This window comes from Hirundo rustica, chromosome 4 (assembly GCF_015227805.2).
Source record: "Hirundo rustica isolate bHirRus1 chromosome 4, bHirRus1.pri.v3, whole genome shotgun sequence".
Lineage (NCBI taxonomy): Eukaryota > Metazoa > Chordata > Aves > Passeriformes > Hirundinidae > Hirundo > Hirundo rustica.
Genome location: NC_053453.1, coordinates 65,980,737 through 66,008,595, shown reverse-complemented (window position 1 = coordinate 66,008,595; position 27,859 = coordinate 65,980,737). Strand labels below are relative to the sequence as shown.

General features: G+C 41.0%; 1 protein-coding gene across 1 annotated transcript in view; it reads right to left on the bottom strand.

The window, feature by feature from the left end:
* Positions 1-18,989, bottom strand: part of SYT10 (synaptotagmin 10) — a 35,258-nt gene extending 16,269 nt beyond the window's left edge. The window contains exons 1-3 of the mRNA XM_040062214.1: positions 18,773-18,989; positions 6,700-7,057; positions 1-565 (exon numbers count right to left, since the gene is read on the bottom strand). Of these exons, the coding sequence (XP_039918148.1) occupies positions 1-565; positions 6,700-7,057; positions 18,773-18,923 (1,074 nt within the window). The 5' untranslated portion in view covers positions 18,924-18,989. The remainder of the gene's footprint in view (positions 566-6,699; positions 7,058-18,772) is intronic.
* Positions 18,990-27,859: the final 8,870 nt, after the last annotated feature.

Below are 27,859 nucleotides of genomic sequence, written 5' to 3'. Positions count from 1 at the left end.
TGTGGTGGCACAGTGGATGTCTTTCCATACATTGGCTTCCCTGGAGAGATCTGAGACTTCAAAAAGGTTATCAAGAATAACTTCCCCAATCATGTCATGTCTAGAAAATCTGTCAAAATCATAAACACTGAAATGCAATTTCCTGTTGCTGAGTTGATCATAGGCTACAGGAAACTGAAAGGTTTCATCAAAGACTGGATTTAATGTCTTTCTGTGAACTCGTGTCTGAAACTTCTTTTTCCTATCTGGAAGCAGATAAATCTTAACGTAGGGGTCGGATGTTCCTGTGAAGTCTTTAGCAGGCAGATCTAAGGCTTTGACAATTGTGACAGCCAGAAGTTCATTCTCATAATCATACCGGAGAGTGAAGTTAAGTTTTCCACATGTTTTCACGTCTTCTTGTTGCCCATCGGAATCCACAGACTTCTGTTTGTAGAGTTCTGGTTTTATTCTCCCAATGCTGGTTGTGGTCTCTCCCCTTTGCAAGACCGGGTCTGTCCCCATGTTAAAATCAACGCTGGACACTTGCATCTGCCTTGGCAAGTGCCTCCTGAAAGAATTGTGCCTGCACACACATACACACACAAAAACACACACACAAAACAAGCCACAGTTATCTCTGGGAAAAGACCACCTCTCAATAAAAGACACAAGAACAAATTAATGAGGAGACCTCTCTAAACATAAGAACAAATTAATGAGGGGACCTCTCTTTGAAAGAATTAAAAAATAATCCTCTCCACACCCCTTTCAGTGTTTTGCAGGTGTTAAAGCATCCTTGAGAGGAAATGATCATTCAGAATTAATTTCTTGGTCCAGGGGACACTCACTGTCCCGGAAATAAATATATTTATAACTTTACTTTCAGACTATGCAACTGAAACTGAATTCATGTTCTTTCACAGAACAAGTTGACAGTTCCAAGGTCATATGATGCTGCTTTGCTAGGGCCTGAGTAAAGTAGGGTCAAACAGAAAAAAAAAACAAACAAACAACCACTTGCGGAATTTTCATCAGTACTCTCTGGTTTTTGGAGGCATTCCATGGTAGTTTTCCAATTAAATATTAAACAGCCTTCACACTGATGACGGTGAAAGGCACCTGAAAGGGAAATGCTGAGCTGTGTCTGGAGGTTTTTAGCATAGTGCTTTGCCATCCTACAATATTTTATATACATCTGCTTGGTATCTCCTACACTTAGGTGCAGGCTACTTTCTCCAAAAGTACTGGGAATATTTTGTTCTGCCTGCAATGCATTTCAGAGTTTTGTCAACAATTTTCTGCCTTTTTTTTTTTTTCCTTTTGTTCTCATAGTCTGCTGTGCAGTGTATTAGAAAGCTGATTCCTCTACCACTAGCAAGAAACAGTATGCTAAATTCCTTGCAATTCTGAATACAATGTTGCATAAACGTGTGTATTTATGGGCTTATCTTGGCTCATGAATCCAAATGTAGTATTGTGCCATTCCTACTAAGAGTGAAATCAAACCCCTGGCATGCCATACAACCTTAGAGTAGTATAAAAACACTGGTTTAAAAAGCTTCACAGCATTTATTCATCAGCAGATGCCATTATGACTACACTATCCAGTTTATTTTTCAGGCATTTTCACATTTCCTTGGTACTTCCCTACCCTGACAATCTGTGCTGAAGAAGATTACCCCCTCCTCCTGTGAGCACACTTAGTTGCCATTAAAGAACAATTCCACTGTCAGAATTTCCTCTGCTTTTTGCAATCAATTGCTTATTAATGCCACATGTAGCCTTGCCTTATTGCTTGGTTTCTCTGTGGTGTTGTGTTCTGAAAACAAGAGGTGTCACAGCTGGTGTTTCTTTCTTTAAATCAGAAATGCGAATTGTCCATTTGAAAGCAACCAGGACTCGTTTCATAGATATTATTTGTATTTTTGCTGCAAGTGAAGAGGTTGCAGAAGGCATGAAGCACAAAACTGCCGCAGTTCAGCTGAGCAGAGATACAAGAGGGAAATTTGCAGCTATTAAATAATAGACAAGAACTTTTCCCCTTTCAGCTGTTTCAGTCCTGCTAGGTGCAGGGAGCAGTCCTAGCTCAACACAAGAACAGGGAAGGGAGAGCTTCATAGCCTAGACTTGAAGTAGCTCAAAAAAATCCAGGTGTTTGGATGTCAAATTTAGATGAAAAAAATCCTTCTTGTAACGTATTTTGCCTTTATTTCTTTACAGATAGACAAATTGAAAGATTTTCTTCTCTCTTAAATGTTAAATCTCCCTGAATTCATAGAGTCTAATGTCCACGTTGGAATGGAGTGAGGAATGAAAAGGCCCCGACTGGTCAGAAAATTAGAATGTTGTCCTCAGGGAGTGTCACAGCTGTTTCTGTGTTTTTTCCCTCCAAGAAGTACAACCTCATGGGTGTGCCAAAACGTGGGGAGGGAGCTGAACTCCACTCATAATGTAGCACAATAAATTCCTGGGCAGGCAGCGGTTTAGGGACTACCTTTTTAGTATCTTTGACTCATAACGAGGTCCAGGAAGTCCTGTGTTATTGCTGCTCCTGTCAGTGCTAAGGACACCTGTGCAGAGAGTCCTTCCTGAGTGCTCCTCACCCCCACAGCTGTGCTACTGAGATGCCCAGATGATCACAGAGTCATAGAATAGTTTGAGTAGGAGACGACCTTAAAGATCACCGGTTCCAATCCCCCTGCCGTGGGGGTATGGTGTTCAAACCCTGTTGTACACAAGCAGTGGCTAGAACAGCCTTTGCAGGGGAAACAGAGAAGCTGATTGTTTCAGTTTTGCCATCAGGCATCAGTTTGAGCGAAAACAGGTACACGACAAATTCTCTGTTCTTCTACTTCTCTTGCATTTTTGACAATCTGGGTAAACGTGAGCGAAAGCAATATATAAGACCCCAAATCTCTGATTTCTAAGGCACCAGTTTTCAGGCCTTATGCACTTCACATCCTCTACTGAGTTGTTATGAGATGTAACTAAGTAAAAGAATGCATTTCTATGGCTGTTCCCAGTGAGAATCAGCAGCACTTTTGTTCCAGTAAGCCAAAATCCTAATTACACAGTGCCTAATATCTGTTCTGAGTCACAGCATTTCACCAAGACAGCTAATTGGTCTGTTAATTATTAAGATGTTTCATTGTTGTCATGGCAACATATTTATCATCCTTTGTTCTGCAGTAACAAAGGGATTAATGACTGTGATAATGAAATACAAGGATGTCAGAAAACCAGGTTGTTAAAATGTGGCAGAGCTACCAACACCTGCAAATCCAGGTACTTCAGCCTCTACTGGCTCTTACATGTAGCACTCCTATAGCAGATTTGCCTACCATAACAGAGCAGATGCATTTTGAGTGATAGCAAATCTGTATGTAAATCTAAGATAAAACTGTAGTTTTGTGGGCATAATGACACTATGAAGCTGATTTCTAACTCAGTAAGACTGCCACATCTGTGACAAAAGGCAGGGACAGGATGCTGATTTATGATACGACTTGAGATTTACGAGGGGTGATGGGTCTAGCTATCCTAGATGGCATAAGAGCAACATTTTGGTCCAAATCCAGAAAAGGGCATGATCACTGGTGGTATTTAAACAGAATAAAAGCTTCTCTCTTCTCTTTGCAAATACTAAGAGCAACAGATATGCTTGTTTTTCTTTAACCTTAACAAACCCAAGCACCTCACTTTTGTTTTCGTGCCTCTTGGGAACTGACTGGCTCAACATGTTCCTTTCCAACTAATGCTATAGAAAAAGTGTGTTCTTGGAAAATACAGGTGAATGTTTGAAGAATGGGTTTTCATAGATGCAGTAAACTCTATTGCAAAATAACATCACAAAGTATGGGAAAGGGTGGTCCTCTAGAACACAGAGCAAAATTATTTGCAAATGAGCACCACTGCTGCAGTTCTTTTTCTGTAGTGTACTGGTTAATTGGTGTCAAGGACAAAAGAGCTTTTAACAAACAGGTCTTTTCATATTATCAGGGACTATGAAAAATATGTTGTTACAACTAAACAGATATATATAATTTCCCCATACTAACATGTCTCTGTGTTAAATGTACAGTCTAAAAAATGTCTTCAGGCACATTTGATTGTTGATTGGCTTATTAAAATTCTCATGCTTCAATTACAATGATTTAATATGATTTCGTTTGTTTTATTAAGAGCCGATAGCTGCACGAACCCATCATAGGACTGGTTACAAGCCTTTAATTTGCCCCAGCTCAGGGGAGATCAGCGTACAGGAGACAATCCAGGCAGCAAATGCTTCTCTCAAATCCTTTGTCAATGGAATACATTTAGGAGAGGGTGCATCTGAATCCCTCGGGACTCCTGAGGACAACAAAGCAGTGCTGCATTGAAGATGGTGCAGGAGAAGTTGTGTTACCTCTGCATCTGCCATTGGTGCCTTTTTGAGGTCCCCAGTCAAGGACACCAGAGTAGGGTTTCAGTCGTTCTGCTGGTACAATGTTGCCAGCTGGGTTTAACACACAACAAGGAATAATTCAGAAACCCGGTCTAAATGTCCACCCTTATTCTCTTATTCTTGGCAGAAGCAATTAATAAGGGCTGTTAGGTTAAGACTCCCCCTAAGACAGGCAGGGTTTAGATAAAATGCATTTCCAAGCAGAAAGATCAACATTTTTGGGTAATTTTTAAGGCACATGTCATTCTAAATGTGTTTTGAAAAAGGAAGCAGAATTTTTCACCAAACTCTAAAAGAAGGGGATGTTTCCAAGCACTCTGTTACTAATTGGCTGTGGTGGGACAATCAGTTACTCAAAGCGCAGGAACTGTCTTTTTCGGAGGAGATTTAACCCTGATAATCTTCAGGAGATAAAAAGAAACCTCCCTTACAAGGTTGCAGAAAGACTGGTATTGATTGGAGGTTTTACTTTTGTAAAACCGTCCTTGGCTTCACAAACATTTTGTGTTCATTTAGATCCCAACCCAAATCTCTCTACAGACCTGTGAGAATATTTTCATTGCCTGAAGTAGATCTGGAGCATATCCCTGGAACTTTTGTCTTCCACTACAGTACTACTGGGGCTATTCAAGTCCATCTGCCAGCCAGCTATTTCTTCTGTCTATTCAGGAGGTCAGACAGTCTGAATACTTAGATTTGATGTATAAAACTCTTGCAGTTAATATCCTTTTAGGTAGCAGTGAGCTGGGTAATGGGCTTGTCATGCTAAGCTGTACCAAATTTTTGTTCCTCTGTGTTTAGTGTAACAGTTACAAGTTCAGAATTATCCCAGTGTTGTGGGAATATTCCTCAGCATGGTTTGCATACTGTGGTCCTGTTCTGAGCAGATGGATACAGTAGCAGGAACCAGGCATAGCCACTGTAATGTGGTTTAAAGCCAGCTGGACAGGCTCATAATTGAGGTGATGCTTCAGCTGCAAAAGTCAGTCAGATCTCCTCTGGCTGGAGTGCTCTCATTTTGGGAGCCTCCTTTGGTTTCCTGTTGGCTGTTCCATGAGGTTGGAATAGCTGAGAAAAAGCACTTGAGCACTCACTGCCACAACAAATGCACTGAGCCGGCCAAACACTGTCTTTAGGGCTCCCAGGAGGCCAGCAAAGTATGTGCCCACTCAGTGTAATGCGTGTGTCTTCCCCTCCTTTTGCCTCTAATTATTGTGAATGTGAGCCTTTTTTTGTTAGTTTCTTTGGGTTTAGGGTTTTTTTGTCTGTTTGTTTGGGGGTTTTTTTGGGTCTTTTTTTTTTGTTGGTAAGTTTTGGGATTTTTAATTTTTTTTTTCTTCCTTTTAAAATTTTTTTTTTAATTGTTATTAGTAACGTGTTTCCTTAGCAAATGGCATTTTGATAAAAAAGCTACTTCTTACACAGTATCTGTACTGTAACTTATGGCATTACACAGTACTTCAGGTGCCTCTTTTAGCCTTAATTTTCCCAATCTTTGCTTGTAAAACAATCCCCTTTTTATTTCAGGGTCTGATCTTTGCTGTTCATTGTTTGTTTCCCTGCACTAAAGTTGCTAACAATGTTTGAAGAAAATTCCATTTGAATCTACAGGTCTCTGCATGTCTTCACTGCTTTTCAATATAAAGTGGCACCTAATGCAAAATTTAAGTTTATGTCCTCCACTTTAATACTAAAGAAACCTAAGGAATGCTGTGTGCTTGTCTTTTATTTATAGACTTATACGGAATCTGGACAGCTTTAAGATCAACCCATAAGGATCTGTATTTTTAGACTGGAATTTTAATTCCTTCATAATCAGCAACACATTTCTTAAGGAAATGTGCCATCAAAAATGAGTCTATCATTTATTTTGTTGAGAGGGAATCTTTCATCTCGCAAACAACAGATATATCTATTAAAAACATCTCTGTGAAAATCTTGACTTGCAGTTCTTTAAAAACATTGAAATATGTTTTTCTGTAATTAAAACTCAAAAGGGGAATGCTTAAAGTAGCAACATCTATCTTTACAAAGTAGTAGAAGATGTAGATTTCACTTTCATATGTTAAAATGATTATATAACTGAAGGTACGCTAAATGTTTCAGAATATTCTGTCCAAAGAACAATGTGACTTCACATTCACATGACTGATGTTTCACCCATAACTGCTAAGAAACCTGTGAATAATCCAGGATCCTGGAAGTTTTCAGCTGTGTTCCTCCTCTACTCATTCCTGGGAAAGGTGCCACAGGTGCGAATTTCTCTGCCTTACCTTGACGAGGATGTGGGCTCGGTGATCTGCCTCTGCATCCGAGCATGTCTGATCAGGTGCTCCTTCAGCGCGTTCTGGACCTCTGCTGGTATATCAGGTGAAGTGTGGCTGATTTTCAGCGCAGCTTCAAGTACCTTGGTCGTGGCTTTCCCATTTTCTTTAACTTCCTTTTTCTCGCTGTTCTCCAAAACCTCCGTAGGAGCGCTGGAATTGCTCTGCGGGACATTACTGGCATTGGAGGTGAGAGGTTTGCTCCTCCAGCAGGGCCAACACAGCTTCCAAAAGACAAAAAGTGAGACCACCAGCAAGGCGAGCCCACAGAAGCTGACAATGACTGCCAAGAGACTGACTGAGACGTCTGCAAGGAATTAGAAAACAAAAATCATCGTGACAGACAAACATGCAGAGAAAAAACAAGAATTAAGAATGACACAGGCAAGGAGATAGAAGCATTTTTTATTATTATGTTTGTGTAGAACTTTAGTGCCCTATTTAAGATTGAGTTTTCCTTTTTTTTTTTTTTTTACTTTTCTTTTTGATATCTAAGCCTGTGTCTTTAAGATGTTATTATTTTCTAATATCTGCTTCACAAACACTCCTTTAATTGTTCATGCCAAGTGCCAGTATGTGTACCACTCACCACATATTCAGACATCCTTCTCGGGAAGTTTCTTTCTCAGAAAGTAAGGAAACAATCCCCAAAACTCCCAGCCATTGTTGGCTAAGGACTTTGAGTTCAGTAGGTGAAAGAAATATTGACCTACTTTGCTAAAGCAGAGTTACTATAATCAAACAACAAATATCCTCACTGGGATTTAATGCAAACACATGAGAATTCTGTTCCCAAATCTAGATTTCTAATTTTGAAAACAAGCAGCTATGTAGACAGCCTTCTCCTTATGGGTAATGCACACACCCCTTTACTTACTGGCTTCAGGTGGAGGACACAGCTCCTGGAAACATCAACAGCTTCAATTTCAGTCAGAAAGGCTTAGTTCTTTAGAATACATATTTAGAACATCAAGAACACGTTGAGGAAGTTAAGCCACAGTTGACATTTTCTATCAGTAAACATGCGTGCGCATGCACAAATTTCAAGACTTGCCAGACTTCTGACTCTGTGTGTCAGCCACTTCAGAAACATTTTAAAATCTAATATTTAGGTGTAAATAGGTACAAGATAAAGTCTGTCATAAACAAGAGATTTCTGTGGTTAAATTGTCAGCTCCGGGCCAAGACTGTGTCAGACCAAGATAGCACAGATGTACCAGTATCTAAAATTCTGCTGTGAAAATGCAGCTGGCTTCAGAGAACACAGTGAAATGCCGCGAGCTGTACAGAGATCGTGCCGTACACTGAGCTACTCCTGCTGCCCTGTATTTGACTTTTGCTGCCCAAACTGCTTAGAATATTCAACAGCCTGACTAAAGATAGGAGAACAGATTTCATACCAACAGAATTCCATGGACACACTTGTATTTTAGGAGATGGTGGATCACCAGGACAGCCAGTTAAGCCCTAATTAGGAGTTTTATTCCATGTGACATGCTTCCATTTGATTTTTCAGTATCCTATAGCATTATAACCAAAAAATCTAATTCCTTTTCAAAAGAGCTTTTTATATATCTTTAAATTATTCATTAAACCCTGCTTAAATATCCCTCAAGCAATGGCAGCTGCTCATTGTTACGAGTTTTGACAGTTTAACAGCTAATACTTTGTATCCATAACTCAAGGCTACAGGCCACTAAACTGAATCACTGGAAAAATGCAGAGAGTTTGAGCATATTTTTATAGATTTTTCACATGAGCAAAAAGCTGTGGATTAGCTCCATGAAACAGTATGTACCTCACCAGCCCTTATGAAAATTGAAGATAGAAAGATGGAGCAGAATGATGAGGATAGAAAGCTAAAGATCAAAATTTGGGAATGTTTTCTTTATTAATATATAATACCCAGGTGCATCTCTTAGTAATAAACACTGCACTTACAGCCCACTCCTCATGAAAATTCATGAGAAAAGCAAAAATGTATTGAAAACGTTGTAGTCTGGAGATCATACCCCCCAGTCCTTCCAGCCATGGATCAGGAATTAGAATAGGAAAATGATCATTCTTAGTGGGTAGTTTGGATGTGTGCCTTCTGTTTCAGCAGATGACAGACATTAATAGCAAGGAGAGAGGCTCTTGCATAACCTCAGTGCCAGGGAATGGTCTGTAGTGGGTTGATGGACAGATGCCAGAGGTCCATCAAAGCTGCTCTGTCAGTCCAATCCTCAGATGGATGGGGGAGAAAATATAACAAAAAAGCTTGTGGGTCAAGATAAGGACAGGGAGAGACCACTCAACAATTACTGTCATGGCCAAAACAGACTTGGGGAAATAAGTTTATTACCGATCAAATCAATGGTGACTAATAAAGCCAAGCCATAAAACACTTTTCCCCACTCCTCCCTTCTTCTGGGGCTCAACTTCACTCCTGCTTTCTCTTCATCCCCCCTCCAGCAGCACAGGGTGGTGGGCAATGGGGCTGCCTCAGTTCATCACGTGTTGTCTCTGTTGCTCCATCCTCTTCTGGACTCCTCACACTCTTCCCCTGCTGCTCTCCTCCAGTGTGTGGTCCCTGCCACAGGAGACAGTCCTGCACAAGCTCCAGTGTGAATCCTTCTCACACTCTGCTCCAGTGTGGTCCTTCCTCTGTGAGCCGACCTTCAGGAGCAGAGCCCACTACAGGGTCATGAGTCTTGCCTGTAAACCTGCTCCAGTGAGGGATCCTCTCTTTCCACGGTCCACAGATCCTGCCAGGAGCCTTCTATAGGGTGGGCTCCTCAAAAGGTCACAGCATCCTTTGGGAATTCACCTGCTTTGGGATTGGGATGCTCCATGGGCTGCAGTGGTGAAGACCTGCAGTGGGAGACAACTCACTCTCTCACCTGGAGCTCCTCTTCAGCTCGTTCTTCAGAGATCTTTGTGTCTGCAGAGTTGTTCCTCACAAATTCTGACTCCCCTCTTCCAGCTGCCGATGAACAGCAGATTTTGTTTCTCCGTCCTTAAAAATGTTTTCCCACGAATCCTGTGCCTGGGGGGCTCAGCCTAAGCCATCCTGGAGCCAGCTGCCCTGGGCTCAGTTGAGCATGGGGGAAGTTTCCAGCAGCTTCTCACAGAAACTCCTCCTGCTACCAAAACCTGGCCAGGCAAACCCAACACACAGTCAAAAAGGAATTTAATACTTTCATACAGAGGCAGGCCTCACTGAAGAACCTTCTTTGAGAGATTGAACCAGATGGATTGTCAGGCAACCTGGCCAAATTTTTTTCTGTTCTCAAAATGTGACAAAAAATAGAACCCTTAAAAATGTTGGTGGTCTGCCAGAAATAATTAAAAATTAAGAAAAATAAAACAGGAAAGCAAAAATAAATTTGATTTTGGGTGATTTGCAGTATTTCCAGATCAGTTTAGGGACAGTTGGCATAATTAGGTTATATTTTGAGAGGAAGACTTTTAGAACTGAAAATTGTAGGGTTTTTTTTCAATTTGGAAAATGTTGAAGGAGGATGTTTTAACAACTTTGAAACTGCTGGAAACATTTCAAAACCAGAAATATGAAAATTGATCCCTTCCAGCAGAGCTTCAATTTGATGAATAGATACTATCAGCTGAAAAACATTGCATCAAAGCATTTCTAGCCAATTCTAATTTAAGTTTTTCACTGCAAGACATTTTTCAAGCCTTCAAATAGCTTGTTGTCTCCTTTCAACACCTACTCCTGTACTTCAACTTTCTCTAAGCTGTTTTTCTCTATTCCCATTAAACTACTTCAAAGTTGAAAAAGCTCCTGAAATCTTTACAGAAAATATATTTTTTTACATCTGTAAAATAATCCCATGAAGCATCTAAAGTCTCATGAGCAGAGATAAGGAACTAACTCTATAAACAGTTGTAGTCTCAATTTTTCTATTTTATTAATGAACTAAACAACCTCACATATTGAATTTCATAGTACAGCAATTATAGAAAATATTTGAATTGCCAGAAAATTGACCAAAAAGTAGTTCACTATGAAAAACTACTTAATTACATTTATTGCCAAAATTGCTAAAAAGCTATCACAATGCCATAAAATAAAAATTGACATAAAAAGCATATTATTTCATGTCCTTCCTTCTGTCAGTCACTCAGCCGAGCAATTATGAGAGATTTGCTTTTACGTAAAGACTGAAATCATCTGAAGAGTGTAATATAATAGAATGTAACTTAATATAAGAGGCATAACCAGCCTAACACATCCTTTGTGTGTTAGGCTGGATATGCCTCTTATGTTAAGTTTTTATAGGAAGTTTGGTTAAAGAATGTAAAACATTAAGAGAAAGTTCCACAGACTTGGAGCTTCTTCACATCCCTACCAAGGAATCCTGGTGGGGAAGAAAAATGGGTACTGATTTGTCATCAGACCATGGTTGCACTTCACATACATAAGTATTATTTAAAGATATAGATCTGGCGACACATTCAAAGACTGCCTAATTTTTAAGGGCAGAATGAGATACAGACACTGCTGGGACAGCATTAATTGTCAGCATTGTGAATAATGTTCTCACTGGTCTCTGGTCCAAAAGAAAACAAAAACTATCTTGAACAACACTTTTTGAACTGGTAATTGCAGCTTGTCTGCAGTGATTTAGATTTGTGCAGAACCAGACATCCCTCTGAAAAATCAAAAATTTCTGAAAATTCAAAAATATTACAGAAATATGCATTTCCCATTCTTGTTCTTATGCTTGGTATACTCAGGAATTTCAAGAAGATTATTTTTTTTTCTCACACCATCCCCTTCTGGTCAGTGGGAGATCTTCCAATGACTTCATTTCACTCCTAAATGTCATATTTCTAGTCTTGATAAAATTTAATAACTGAAAGCCCCTTGTTTCCTCATGGTTTTGTATTTAAAACTACTCTTTCAAGATACAGAATTTTGGACAATTTTATATTTCTCATTTAAGAAAGGCATGTCTATTGAGAACCCTCCAAAATTCCCTGTAATTTTATAAATAATCTCTGATACATTTCTACCATAAAAATCTCCTTGGCAGCCGTTTGTATCAGGCAAGTACTTTTTTTTTTTTTGGATGCTAGGTAATGTTTTGAGCATTGGGTTTGGTACTGTGGGTTCAAAAAAAATTTTGTTTGGAATTTGCCCCAGAAAAGTTCTGCCCATGGATCCATTTGCAAACATGTGCATTGGCAGACTTCCATTTCAAAACCAAATTAAGATCACTTACATTTTAGGCAACATCTGCCTCATGAGGATGAATTTGGAAAAACATACTCCACAAACCCATGCTCTTGATTGGAGACAGAAACACCATACAGTGCTGTGATGCAGATGCCCAGGTGTATGAGGGTCAGGCACATCTGATGTGAACCACAGTAAAGAGAATGGATCTTCCCAGAAAAGGAGCAGGGGTGAAAGGAACACTTGGGGAAAGGCAGGGTTCTAGTCTTTTCTGGCTCATTTTTTGTCTATATCTGATCTTGGTTCTCTTGAGTTATTTGAAGCACAGTGTCTGTAAGCTGTATTCAAAGTTCATTTTCTTTAACTTTGAATGTGTTCTCTTGTTCAACAAGCCACAAGGAACTTCATCCTTTCCATAATAAAGGAACTCTTGCGTATGTAATACCAGGAGTAAGATCAATCACATAAATTAATGTCTCTGATTTTCTAGGATTCGAAAAGAAGCAGGGCCCTCATAAATTATAGAAGGTCTGGGGCCAGTAAATCTCCCCTATCCCCACAAAGATGAACTAGCTGGTCTGACCCATCATATCTGCTGTTCAGTTTTCCTTGGGGAAATTTTAAGCACATGAAAACTTGCTGGTATTAATTTTTACTCTGCATTAGGAGATCTTCCACAATTACCTCTGTCTCATCTAAATCCCTTCAGATGGGGACACGATGCTCTAGCATGCCTCAGAAAGTGACAGGCACAGAGTCTTGTATTTTCTCTCTCAATCTGAACCTGTCAAAAACTCTGACTTAGATATCACATAGCAAAAACAGCCTTTCACTTGAAAGAGTAGGTGTGACCTCCTCTCCTGTTCTCATGGAGAAGCATCCTTAGGAGATCTTCAAACTTTTGCTCTGACCTTATTGTCAATGTGTTCCCTCTGTGTTAATCCATTCTGGTGTCTGAATTTGTTACACACAGCCACCACCATCTTCTGGCTGGTAGATCACTTCTTAATGCTAGCAGAACTCTGTGACAGCTTTTTTCCTGTCAGGAGGGGAACCAAATGAATTCAGGGATCGCTGTGATTTACTAGATGATCACAGCACACAGAATTTTTAATCTCTTGTCAAAATCAATTTATCTAAGCTATATTAGAGATGATGGTTCTCACTTTTGCCTGGCTGGGTCTGTAAATTATTGGTCTTCACTCTCAAGGCTTTTTTTGGTCTACATGCTTTTCTGCTTGTTGACTCTCACTTAATCTCAACAGGAGGGATGCTTTGCTAGACCCTCGCCTGCCCATTTATCTTTCCACTAAATGAAAATCCCCCCAGTTTTAGGCTTGGTTCCGTGCAGTTCTCACACTTTTGAAGATCTCTGTGTCCACAAGAAGCCCTCATTATCTTCCTTCAGATGAGACAAGTAAATTAGAACACATCTTAAGCTTGCTGGACTGCTGTTCACCACAAACATAAAAGGAGGTTCATGCAGCTCAAGTGCCATCTTTGAATTGTCATGGTTATGTTTATTCTTACCCAGTATTATATAACAAACATCTCACAGATATGACAGGTCCCAGCAAAACACTGTCTCTTCATCATCTTTGCAGATTTGTCCTCCAGATGGTACAAACCTTTCTGTATTTTCCCCCTGTATTTCTTTACAAAATGCATATAGAGGAAGATTCTTTTGTAAGCCTCTTGTTTTTAATGTGTATCGCTGCTGTCTGCACTGTTGTGACTGCCTCCACATTTGCTGCAAATAAATCTGGTCTCAATGGTACATTTACCCCCCTGTTTTGCCTTAATGCTGCTGAATTAGATGCATTTCTGTTTTTCACAGCTTGTTAACACTGCTTTTTTAACTTGCGTTTTTCAGCAACCCTGCACTTTTTTCCCCACCAAGCCTTATTTCTCTGATAGTAACATTGATATAACCAGGTGATGAAATGTATGGTAAATGATTTGGTCGTTCTGTTAACTGTTAAAATGTTTATTATTTAATTTCCTCACATTCCCCTGTAGCAGAGACACTGTTTCATTTCTTCTGTAACAGAATGATCACTTGTTCCACACAACAGTTACTTTATCACAAAGAAAAATGCTCCTTTCTTGTATGACAGTCCTACACTGATCACAGTAGCCTTCACATTCATCCAAGCCGTTTCTCGTCGCCTTCATATTTACTTTGGCACAGTTGGGAAGAATTTACAAGCACTCTGTGGGATAAATCTGTTCTTCCCCCTCCCCTAATTGCATCCAGGCAGTGCAAGTAAAGCTACTGTTCGTTGACGTGCATGCATTGTGTGCAGGAACACAGTGTGTTCAGAGGAACCGGGACAATGCAAACCATCAGCTGCCATCCAGCAGGTGGAGAGCTGTCAGAGAAGCTCCTGGCAGCCAAAGGAGGCGCACCCCAGCTCGTGGTGGTGCAGAAATCAGACACACCAGCTACAGCAGGAGGACACAAGGTGTTGCTTTTCGGGGAAGAGTGAGTCTCTATTACAGGCTGGCCACGCTCGGGATGCTCCAGTGCTTTCTTACTCCCTCTGTACTTTTATGGCAAACTGTCCATCAGGGGTAGGGTTAAACATTTGGTAGGTTAGACTGTTATGTTAACTGAATAACTGTCAGTGGAATATTTACATGAATAACAAATGATCCCCTAGAAGCTGATGCTCTTTGCATGGTCAACTTTCAAAAATCAATTTTTTGACAAGCAAAGGAGCAAGAGTGAGCATCACTCTCAAGATATTCACTACCCACACTAGTGGGCTAAAATACACCCTCAATATTTATAACAGAGTTGGCTTTCCAGCTCTGTAATAAACATTGGTCACCCATGGGAAATGATAATGAGTGAGTAAAGTTTTGCATGACCAGCAGGCCTAAAAAAAGGCAAAGAGCACAAAGTACCCACCATTTGCAGAGGACATAAAATGAATTTTAAACATGTATCCCTAGAGCAGAATGTCCAAACTCCTCTCATTATGCTGTATGCAATTGGTTTAATCTTCAGAAATGCTCACAACTGGGACCTTTGATGTGCTTGGTTCCATTGAAAATGAGGAGGGATGCTCAGCTGGAAAAAATTAATTAGAGTCCTTTATTAATGAGATAATCTGAGCCAAGATACCAGTATAACCACACTGCATATATGAGTTTGGGACACTTATAGAAAATTAATAATAATTTACTAAGTTTAGAGAAAAATTTTATTATGTGAAATCCTGCACATCCAGCTCCAATTTATTTTCCACCTTAACTCTTATAATTGACAGCTTAATTATTCTGCCCAACTGTATTGGAGTTGTAAAATAAAAACAAAACAGCTGCACATCTAATCAAACATTTTGCCAAAAATTCTTTAACTTTCAGAAGAAAGCTCAGGGTCATCTAATCGTACAAAGGTACCATAAACCTAAACAGCCTTCTCATCTTTTCACTTGAGCATTTCCCTCAGATGAGTGAATTAATAGTTCTTGTAATTACAGGGGCAGAACCTATAACAACAGATGTCTATATTCACTTGTCTAAAGCTCTAGAAATTTACAAAATTTTCTGTCTCATGAAGCTTATTTGCTACGAGTTCTGTAGATTGATTGTTCATTACACTAAGTATGATTACCCCTTCTTGACCCAAGTAGTGAGCAGTAATTGTGGGTCCTAAGGTGTTGGTGCTGACACTGAGAGGAAAGACACTGTTGAATATCAGTAATTTCTTTGATGTGATCCTGTCTGTTCCCTTATTGGCAGGAAACCTGAATATCTCCCCTTTCTGCTTTGTTGCTTCATTTTTTAATACTCTGCCTTCCCAGGGCCATACTCACCACTTTTTCTTCTGACTATGTCTCTGGCTGCCTCTTCTTTGTTTGTTTGTGTTATCATCTTTATGCTTCTTTCTCCCATCTAGGCATATACACTATCAAAAAAAAAAAAAATCACTACCCAACATCTCTACTTCCCTCTGAAACTTCTTGGGTCATGGGGTCAATATTGTCTCATTTTGCTTTGAGCCTGTGATTGGGTGATGCATCTTCTGCCTCAAGTTGCTGATTCTTCTGAGAAGCTTGGCTGCTTTTCATGGTCTAGCTGAACAGAGTGTGGTCTATCACCACACCCACTAACACAACCATATCAGTGCAGTTCTAGTAGCATTTTGCAGTGTTTTCAACTTCCAGAATATGTTTTCAACTTCCAAATCATGTTTTCATCCATATGTTAAATAGAAACGGCCTGCTTTCCTTTTTACCATCTACTCTTTTCCTTTCTGAAAGGTTGCTTACACTGTTTTTTCCTTTCCATATATGTGTCGCCTCATGATTTACAGAATCACAGAATATTCTGAATTGGAAGGGACCCACAAGGATCACCTGGTCCACCTCCTGGCCCTGCACACCACCATCCCCAAGAATCACACCATGTACCTGGAAGAACTGACCAAATGCTTCTTGAGTCTCTGCCAGGCTTCATACTGTTTAGACTTCTCTCTTTTAGTGACATCTCATTAGTGATTTTTGCCTATTTTACCTTTGTGACACTTTTAGGTATCTTTTTGAGAGGAGGAAAATTGAATGAACTTAACATTTCCACTTCTAATGAAGAGGATCTATGTTGTTCAATGCTCTGGACAACATTAGCTTTATCCATAGATATGACAAGGAACTCTATGCACAAATGAAGAAAAGAAGAAATATGGCATGGCTCACCTTTCTATAACACCTCTTATCTCAGCTTAAACTGAGAAAATTTGAAGTATTTCTGCTCATAAAACTGATGCAAATTGTATTTATATCTTGTCTACCCAAGTGTTTACATGTTAAAATATTGTCAGTTATCAACAATGACAGTGTATCTATTTCTCCTCTGGAGACAAAGCATGTTCATTAGCAGTGTTGTTAATGAGAAAATGCTCAATATACTATGCATCTCAAAAAAGTTGACACCAATCATCTAATACTGGTTTCCTTTTAAGGAGGGAAAAAGTGAGATTGAGGAATTCAGCTGAGATGTGGTACCCAATGGTTCCAGCTCCTGGTCTGTTAACTATATTTTTCTCACTAATCCAACAATTGTAAGGTACTTAGGGTTTACAAATGGAAACCCAAGAAGATTATTGCCTTTCAAGAAATGTTTAAAAAGAAGCTCCTCTTATTATAAACAATGTAATATCGAACCAAGAGTTGAAGATTCACATTCTCTAAACAGCAGACCTTGGTTTACCTCACGGAATGTTTTATGTCCTTCATATCCCACCTGTTCATGCACCAACTTTGCAGAGACATATTTTCCTGGCTCCATAGGGCAATGCTATTTTCATTCAACCTTCTACCATTCAGATTATGAAGATTAACACAGAGCGTGATCAGAATATTCATGATCCGTGCTGCGGGAAAGGCTGCAGCCCCCCACCCCTCCTTGCCTTGCTGCCCTGCCTGGCAGCTGGGTAGGGCTGGGCTGAATAGGGCAGAGTCAGAAAACAGTGATTTTGATCTGAGATATTACAAATAACCCGAGATTTGTGGTAAAATCTGTGGGTATTCAAAGAAAAGAAAACAACAGAAAGCCCATCAGCTGCGGCAGCAGCGACAGTGCAGCTGGGGCACACGCTGAGAACCTGCTGCTTTACATGACCCAGTGTTAATTTATTTAATTTGCACTGTAACACTTGGCATTTGCTGGCCATAATGCAAGCTGTTCATTTGCATTTGTGGACAGACAGTAGAGGTTATCAATCCCTTCTAGCAGAAATTAAACACAGAATTTCGGGCAATTTTAAAGCCCTGTCCTAAAATAAGCGCCAAGGAAAACAAGGTGTCCAGAGAGCACCACACGAGGTAACATAGAAGTGCAGAGTCAGTTCCAAAAGGCGCAGAAAATTCAGGTATCAGGGACCAAAGACACCCGTACTAGGACTCAAAATCTTAATTTCAATCTGACAATTTTTGTGAATCTGGAATGCTTAGATTACCCCGAATTTTCTCCTTCCACCCTACCCAAATTTTCCTGGGCAAGTGTCCTGGGCCGGACCGAAGTTCTGCCCTGACTCCACAGGTTCCCATTGCCTGTGTCAGACGGCTCTCCTGTCTCCCCCGGCGGTGAGCGGAGAGGATGCAAAATACACAAACCCCGCGCAGAGAGGGGAGACCGCGGAGCGGGAAGCGCCGAGCCGAGCCCCGGCTGCGCTCCGAGCCGTGCCGGCTGCCCGCACTCCCCGCTGCCCAACCTGTTGCCCTGGTGCCCAGCGTCACACGCCAAACGCAGAGGGACGGCCGGGGACAGGAGCGGGCGAGCGGGTGCAGCCCACGCGTGGCTCACGGAAGCGCTGCCCGCCCGTGACAAGCGCACGGAACGCAGCCCTGTGCCCCGCTCCCCGCCCGCACGGCCCCGCACACACACGCAGCAGCAGCCAGAGGCCGAGCTTTCCGTACAGACAAACTCCCGTCATGGGGAAAACCTTGCCGAAGCGGAGCTCCGGGTGGCCGGCGAGCGAGCTGCGGGGGTACGGGGCCGTCCCCGGCGGCGATTTCTGTCCCCTCGATACCTGTCCGTGCTCCCCGGCCCCGCGCCCGCACCCTCGCCCGCTGCCCCCACGTTTGCCCCGCAGAGCTGGTCCCCGCTCCGGCGGTCCCGGCGCTCCCCTCAGCGCTCCTCGGCAGCCTCGGCGGGCTGCGAGACGGAGCGGATTTTAAAGCGGGCTGCGTGCCTGCCTCCCCCCCCCCTCCGCCCCCTCCGCACGCAGGGAAAGCAAAGGAAAAAGTTGCGTTCTCCGGCCGCCCACGCCTCGCCGTCCGCCTCGCGGCGGCGGCAGGACGAGCCCGGCGGCGGCGGGGCCGGGGTCGGTACCTGTGCCGCCGATGCCCTGCCGGGCGCTCTCCAGCGGGAAGATGCCTGCGCACTTCTCCCGCTCCACCTGCCCGCCCAGGCACAGCTCCGAGATGATCTGCAGCGCCTTGTGGCAGAGGCTGCCCACGCCGTCCTCCGCCGGAAAACTCATCTTGTGCCCCGGCCGCCGCCGCTAGGCCATGGCCGGCCCGGGACGGCTCCGCGCCCGACCCGCGCTGCCTCCCGCGGGGAGCGGAGCGGGGCGGAGCTGCGGCGGCGGCGGGAGCGGCGCGAGTCAACCGAAGAAGTAGTGAAGGAGCGGGGGGAGGCAAAAAAAAAAAAAAGAAAAGAAAAAAAAAAAGAAGAAAAGGAGGGGTGGGGGGGGGGGAGGGGAAAAAAAAAAAAAAAAAGGAGGGGGGAAAAAAAATAAACATCCACTTAGCAACGCCTTTTGTGCGGCTCCGTGCTCCGGCAGGCGGCTCGGCCAATGGCAGCCCGGCGCGGGGGGCGGGGGGCCCTCGCATCCCCCGGGAAACTTTTCCTTCCCCCGCCCCGCAGCTCCGCTCGGGCGCGGTGCGGTGAGGGGAGGTGCCGTGCGGAGCGCTGTCCCCTCCCGGCCGCAGGACCCCCGGCCCCGCGGGGCAGCGGGAGCAGCGGGGCGCTCCGGGCGCGGCTCCTCGGCCGCTCATCGCGCCGCCAGCACGAAACGGAGCTGGCTCGCCACCGCTCCGCTCGTTCTTCCCCCTGCGTTTATGCCGAGGTGACCTCGGCGGGGGGATCTTCAGCGAGAGCTGCCGAGCAGCGGCCAGTAACTTCATCGACCGAAGCATCATCTCCGCTCCGCTTCTCCTCAGCGGAGGGAGCGGGACGGTTGACTTTGTCTATTTCTTTAACTTCTTTAGGAGTTAAAGGAACCTTACTGTTGTCTGGTCTGTTTCCTCAACAAATTCTGTAAAGTTAGGTTATTTTATAAATAAAAAAGTTGGAGGTATGGCGTGTGTTTGAACATAATATCTAAAAATCAGTGCAGCATATACCACCAGCAGTTGTTAAAGTTATTGGCTGTGGAGCTGAACAAGGCTTCATCTGCTTACTGAAATACTGACACAATTTTATGTCTGTGAGGGAAAATTCCTCTAGTTCGATGGCATACATATGTCTTGCAATGCTTCATTCTAGCTAGGCATAGCTGGAAGGATGTCTGCTAGCAGTTCACTTAGCAGCACTGCCTGTAGCCTGCTGCTTGGGTGTCTCGGTTTCATGGGCATGAGAAGTTAACTTCCGTGCTGCTGTGCTTTCTTTTCCCTCTGGATTTTGAAGATTTTATCTGTTACCTGTAAATGAATATCTCTAGCAAACTCTCAGGTTTAACAGTTGAAAACTTTATAACCATCCTTTGATAGCCGAATTACGGAATAATAAAATGAATTATTATTCCAGTTTAAATTCTGAAATTCTATACTTTATATAGCATAGGTACATGCTAAAACCACAAAAAGATACTTCTGAACCCCAGCCTTTTGGTGGACATGCATTTATACAGATGAATTCATACACATGTAGTTTTCAAATTCTTAGGAAAGTAAAGACTGAGTTGTACACAAACTGTAACATCAACAGTACACAAACTGTAACATCAGCACAAAATCTGTTCCACAGAGCTTTTTTCACAGATATAACACATATTTCAGAAATATCAGATGCTACTGAAGAAAGTGTTCTCCATTCAACACCTTTTCTGAGACTAGCATTGTCAAAACCCTGTGTTAATTCTGCAAAACGTTCTGTCAAATCTTAGAATGTTTAGACTGTAACTAGTCAGGGCACAGAACTGTGGACGTCTATTTGAGGGCTCTTTTCACCCTCATAGGGACCTAAATCTGTATAATTATTAAAATAGTCTTGTGAGCAATAAAAAAATTGTGTAGATATTTTCATTACAGTGAAGGCAACTGCTGCCTACTTCCAAACTTCAAAATATGAATGTATTTACTGTCTGTGTGACATTTACAGTCCTGTTCCCAAAATCCTGTTATGCATCACCAACTAATAATTAAGCAGTCTGTTTAACTTTGAGACATACCCAGAACTCTAGCAAAAGCTAAGAGGACATATATATACGTAGAAAAGGTCTCAATCAGAAACTGGTTTTAATGAGAGCAAGGACTGCAATTAAAGGCTGAGACCTGAGCTTCTCCACTTCTGAACTTTTCTACAGACTGTGCCCATGGATGTATCACACAGTCCATGAGTGAAATCTGTCTCTGAAGTGAATGGCAGCTTTGCCACTGATTATAATAAAGTTCCACACATAGACCAGTTTGCTATCCCTCTTGTTTATTTATGTAGTGAGACTTTGGTGCATTTCTTTATTGCTTATTTTTGCACACAAGAACTTAATTTTGGTGGAAGTCACACCACCTTGGTGTTTTTGATGTTATTGATATATACATAGATGCAGAAAAGCACAAATGAGTGCATTATATAGTAATTAAAAAAACAAAAAACAAAAACAAATGCCTCTGCTTTTGAAGATTTTCAGGCAAGTATCTGGAAGTGGATATCCAAGTAATTTCTCTTAGATGTCCTAAATATTTTTTTAAAAATTGCTTTTAGGTATAAAGCAAACACCAGCCACACTAACTGGTACTACTGTAGATTTATCAGAGGCATTTAAAGTATCTAAATCCTGTTCTTCAGTAAGTAGTAGGATATCATCTTAAAGTAAGAAGTAAAATAGTTTTTCTCAGTCTAAGAACTATGACATTAGTTTCACTTGGAGATTAATGATTCTTCTGGTGAGATATGCTGACTAACCTGTCCTAAACCAGTTCCAGAAACAACTTTTATTGTTGGAGTCAAGTTATCAATGAAGAAGATGCTTCACTTTTCTACTGAGGATTTTAGTCTTAAATGTAAATTCAGATTACCAATCACGGCATTTTTCTCCAATATGTTCTTTCAGTGAAAAACTACTTCTTCTGCATGTGGAAGGACATAACAGCTTGTTTTCGAGCTACAACTCCCACTGCTTCGATTTTCAATAGCCTGGCAATATTTAAATTAATATGCAGCTGCGCTGTGTGGCCTGGTATCCAAAAAGACCATTAATTTTCACTTTGGGAGTGGTCTCACACAGTGTGTTAGGACACAGTCACCTCTTGCCTCACAGGTTCCAGTCGGTGCCATCAGACCAGACCAACTCTTGCTGTGCTGACTGCTGGTCATCACCAGGTTCATGCTGGTTTGACAGCTCCCTGTTGACTAAGGGAGAAAATTTCTCTTTTTTCAAATTAATTGCATGTGTTCACATCTTCATGTTGTCCACGAAGTATCCAACCAGAAGTAAGGGCACTATGCTCTGGGCAGGAAAAACTTGGCAAAAATGCTCGGTTTTGTAAGAAGTGTCCTTCAATGAGGACAGTGTTGGGGTTTTTGAAGTTCAGGCCATATAGGTAGCCTATATATAAAGGCAGATAAAAGTTTTGGCCTTGGTCTTGTGATTTGGTATCCAATAAGGATGCCAAAAAAAAAGAAAAAAAAAAAAAAAAAAAAAAAGAAAGAAAAAAAAAAAGAAAAAAAAAAAAGCCTTGGGGCTGAGGAAAAGAGATTTTTACATTCAGCTTTTAAGAAACTATGAGTAAAAGAAAAGATCGTAACCATAGGTTACACTCACAGTTTGCCTTTGCAAGAGTAACAAATACATTTTTTTTGCCTGAGAATATCTCTGTAAATTCCTCGTAAACTGCAAAATGAACTCTGAAACATTAAAGATTGCTTTACTCTATCTACATATTTTTAACCCTCTACTTTTAAGTAAGAAGTGAAGGAAAAAAAAGAGGGCATACAGCAGTCCAGGAGCCAGTCAAAGCCGAATGTTCCTAATCTGCAAATTAGAAAGTCTGCCATGAGCACGTGTGAACAGGGGCTCTACCTTGGTTTAAGCAGTAAAAATAAAATAATAATAATAAAAAATGGTGTTTTTTTCCTACTATTCTTATATTTTTTTTATTCTTGCTTCCACACTTTCGTAATACCTGATACTACAGAGTCCTCCTCTGCTTTTTCCAAATTCTAATTCACTGTGAATAAAACTCAGAATCCTAAAGAAAGCTCCCCATATTTTGTCCAAACAGATGCTTCTTCAATTTTCAGAAATTCTGAGCAACTGTTACTTTATTTTTTTTCCACTTGATTTGGTGCAGTTGGTACTTAAGACTACAAATCTGAGCAAAGACAGTCCTTCAGGACCTGTACAAACAGATGAAGCCACTTCTTAGAGCCAGCAGCTAACAATGTTGGCAGTTTTGTGAAAATATTTTTTAAAAGATGCATGGCATGGAATAATTTATGAAGATTTAAGATAAGTCCTGCAGAATAATTGGTTAGGGACAGAGGACAAAGTGATTACTACTATATTTTATTTCAGATCGTGCTTTGTAAGCGATACATGGCATTGACAGATTTTTGGTGTCTTGGAGCCCTGCATGCACTGTAAGTTTTTTGCTTTTTAGCAACTAGCAAGTAATTACATAAAATAATTTTTTTTCACTGAAAAATCCTAAGCATGGGGTATTGTGGTTTTTATGGCTGTTTGAGCAGGAGGAGCAGCAGAGCAATCAACTGGGAAGCCTGCAGATCCCTTGAGCTCATCCTGGCTGATGGGGAGAATGGATATATCTGGTCAGAACTTGGTGTGTCCAGTGGACAGACTCTTAGAGATAAGAAAGGCAGATTAAAGACAGTTTCCTCCCTTGATAGTTTTGCCCTATATATTTTTTTTTTTCTTTACTAGATGAAGTATTTTGTGGTCAAATCAACCTTTTATATCCACCATTTCTCAGTTGAAGGGCTTTCTTCTCAACTCACTGTGGTTGTATCCACACAGTCTCTCATTTTTATAATTGTCACCTAATTTTTGAAGTAGAAGAAAAGCAAGGTCACTGAGAAGCAGCATGTTTGAGCATGTATGTGTGATGTGATGCCTTGAAAGGACATATTCTATTGAATCAGAACATGTTAGCAATGTCTGTTGCCATTTTTCTTCCCATTGTGTTCCCTTCCTTCTCTTAGGTGCACTTACTGAGGAATGAGGTTGTGACTGGCATTAGCAAGCTTTCTTCAGCTTCAGGACAAGGTATCACACTGAGATAATTTCATGATTTGCAAAGTTGGTCAGTTTGAAGAACACATAGAATAATAGAAAAAATATTTTTCTTGTCTCAGCATACTTTTCAGTTATTTCCTGAAAGCCAACTTTCTTAACATTCTCTCTGGTAATACAAACCAAACCTAAGTTTTGGTGAAATAAGGTATTTTTTGCTACTAGAATTGTTCAATGCAGGCAGGTTTTGCTGATTAATTTGAGCTATTCCTTTGCACCTGATGAATTTTTGTCTCTATGTGCCTTCTAGTGAGATGGCTGTGAGCATGCTCCTTAATGATTTTCAAGCTCTATTATCAACCTAAACACAGACACAAGGAGTTTGTTTGGTGAATATAATTTTTGTTCTGGTTTTGTTCCTCTGTACTTGATTTCCACAGTAGAATGCTTCCTATAACAGCTCCAAATTTATTCTGCTTAAAAAATATTTAATTAAAAATCCTGATAATTTAAGGGTATTGTGGCCCATTTGGTTGTATCCTGCTCTCACAGCAACATTTAGTGAATGTATGATTAGGTCCTAATGGAACAGCACAAAACACACTGAAATCATTTGTGGTAGTGCAGATACGGCAAAACATTTGCTTTGAAGGGCAACACTTTTGCTGCAATACATTTAATTCATATCCTAAGGTAATTAGAATAAAATAGATCAACTATTATGAAATACCTACACTATCAAGTGTAGATATGTACACGTAGATAATAACATTATTACATCTATATAAATCATTAAGTTCCACATAAAAGAAACAAATAAGTACTACTCAGCATTGTCAAAAGAGTAAAGCTCCACGCTTTTGGAAGATAGCAACTCTGCCTCGACATTCATTCATGATAAATGACCCTCATTTCAGCCTTTGTTGAGCGTAGGAGACCTTTATCCTGTGACATTGTTCTATTCCACTGCCATTATTTCTTAATTAGCTCTGTCATCACTAGTTTGGAGGTTGGTATATGTTACTGGCCAAATTCAGCTTTGACTTAAGTGGGTACAGTGTCATTTACTCACAATAGAAATTATGTTCGTTTGTGTCAGGACTGTGCTTAATTCTCAGCTCTAAACCAGTGGCTCATGGTTCAGTTTCCTTGTTCACAACAAGTGCTGGAAAATAAATGCAGAAAACTTACTTTTAGAATGAGGAGATGACACTCACACATCTGTGGATGAGTGTCACCCTGCTCCCTTCCTCCAGTCCTTGTCACCTCTCCCACATTCTGCTGGGGGACAGGCAGAGCTGCTGACTGGTATCTGACTCGTCCTGCAAGCTGGGTCTGCTACTCACACAGAGAGAGGTGTTCTTGGGAGGTCTGACAGTGGCAGCGAGAACAAAGTACTCCTTGACCATCCTCATCCAGAGCAGTCCCCTTGGGTAATTTAGAACTCATCAGATTCTCCCTGCTGTGCCTTTTGCCCTTATAACTTCTGCTGCATAATATTTTTGCTAGGTCATGGAACCTTAGCAATGTGGCCAGTCATAAAGTGATATCTCGTTCTGGTTCTCAGAGAGCTGGTTTCCCACCTGGATCATGGTAAATGAATTCTGTTAGGTTTAAAATGATTTCCATCCTCTAATTTTTTTTTTTTTTTTTTTTTTTTTTTTTTTTTTTTTTTTTTTTTTTTTTCCCCAGTGAGAGAAAGGAACTAATTCCTGGTAATTCTAATTAACAGAAGTCTGATTTTGTATAATCATTCATTTCAGGGATTTCTTCCTAGCCCTGAATTGCTGGTCTCACTTTTGCTTGAATACAGGGAAATAAGTCAGATACAATACCCAAAGACAATGTATTAGTAGCATGCAGAGAACCATTTATGGAGACTTCCATCAGCAGAGTGTGGTTGCTACTGACTGGAGTCTTTAGAAGGGGTGGGGGCTGGCAGAGTGTAAAGCTTCCCAGAAGAGATAGGAAGGAGCACACAGGGCCATGGCATCAGGTTTTTTTTCCTGCACAGGCTGACAAAAAGGGCAAGTCCGCCACACTGGCCAAAGTGTGCTGCAAATTTCTGCCCTCAGCCTAGAGGAAGCGAGATTTCCTGGTGGAGAGCCACAACAACTGTGGCTTTGTAAATGGCACAAATAAATGGTAGAAATGCTGGTGCCTTCCACCCCACCTTGAAGTCTGGTTACCCATATTGAGTTAACAATCATATCACAAAGTACAATATTTACAAATTTCTTGATCTGCTGTGTGACTGGGGAGATTGACAGCAGCAGAACCTGCCTAAAGGTCACAGCAACTAATAACTGTGAAGGCTGTATTAGGGCTATTTTATTTAAAGCACAATTTGTTTTTTAATGTTTATCGAAAGAAAATATTTTTCAGCTCTTTTGAATATGATGTCAGATTGCCCCACCACATTGAGAAGAGTCCTGGGATGCATATGTGGATGTTGGAATGGATAAGGATATAGGGAAGTATACCCACAGGAAAAACCCAAACATGCAAAAATCATGTCTCAAATGTAGCTGAATGAATGAATGTTTTCATCAAGATTTCATATCATGGGTCTCTAACTTGTCGTAAAATCATGGTGTATATATACGAACAGTATTTTAATAAATAAATTCTGGTGTGGCACAAAGGGAAAGGGGTGGAAGCAGTTTCAATCATTCTTGGTAGGACATCCGAGTCTCTAGAACCTGTGATTCACTGACTTTCACGGTCAGTGGTATCTGATCTCTGTGTCCTTACAGGGACGTGTGGTAGTGTTATTTAAGTCCAGAAATAACTATCTGAGAAGGAACATGATAGCACTGTAGTGGATACTTTGCCATTTAAAAAGAAAATCTATACCTGCAAAACAGCATTGCTACATTTGGTCTTCAGAATTAGTTCGCACAAGTGCTTTTTCTATTAAAAGTGTTTTTCCTGAATGGTTTACAATGTAAATAGTCAAAGGCAGCAAATATAATGATAAAATATAATAATGATGCTTTGAATCAGTCATATATTACCTGACTGAGAGCAAAGTTCTCAAGTACTGAGCGCAAATTCTCAAGTACTGCAATTACAGCATCTTCGATTTACTGTAAAATTCAGAAATCAAGACACACTTTTAGGGGAAAATCACTGCCAAATAACTGTGAACATGGAGCATTTCATATTCCTAACTGTGAGTGATGCATTTAGGGAGAAATCTTGGAGACGAACTTTAAAAATGCAGGTTTTAAAGCAAAAGTGGGAAAACCAGGATAAAAGCAAGCTTTTTTTTTTGTAAACTTAAAAGCTTTTGCATAAATTCTGAGTCAGGCACTGTAGACAGCAGTCTCTTCTGCTCAAAAACGATAAGTATATGGCTGCACTCTTCTCCATATCAAATTGCCATTTGATTTAATGGAAAGAAACTCACAAGCTGCTTGTAGGTCTAGCTGTGAGACTGGTACTACGTTTTGATGAAGATTTGATATTTTGCTCTATTTCAGAGCAGCTTAAAGGTTTTTTTTAATATATTCACTAATAGATAATGAATCCATCATGCCTGTCCATCAGTTTAAAATCAGCTAGAAATCAGAGCTCTGCAGTACTGAAGGCCTTCGCCTATACAAGAAGAATGCAGAAGAATTTATTTGTCTTACCTGCATTTAGCTATCTACAGTGTAAATGTGTTATCTGTCACCTGTTCACAGCTCATGGACAGAAGTGGGTAACATACAGTGAATTATCTGAGCGCTCTTGCTTGTTACCTTAAGATGAGATAAATTCTTCTTTTAGCATACCTCTTCTCCATTGACTCTGGAGGGGTGGCCAGCTCAAACAGGAACATGAAGTGCACTGCAGGACAATAAATTCAAGTCTGAGATTTAGAATTTCAGTCTTCTAAGATAAAGACACCCATAGAAAGCATCAAGCTGTTGCAAAATTCTGTGAAACTATGGAAGTAAAGAGTTCTGGGGAAGGTGATTCCCCTTTCACTACCCTTCCAGTTCTCACACAGACTGATC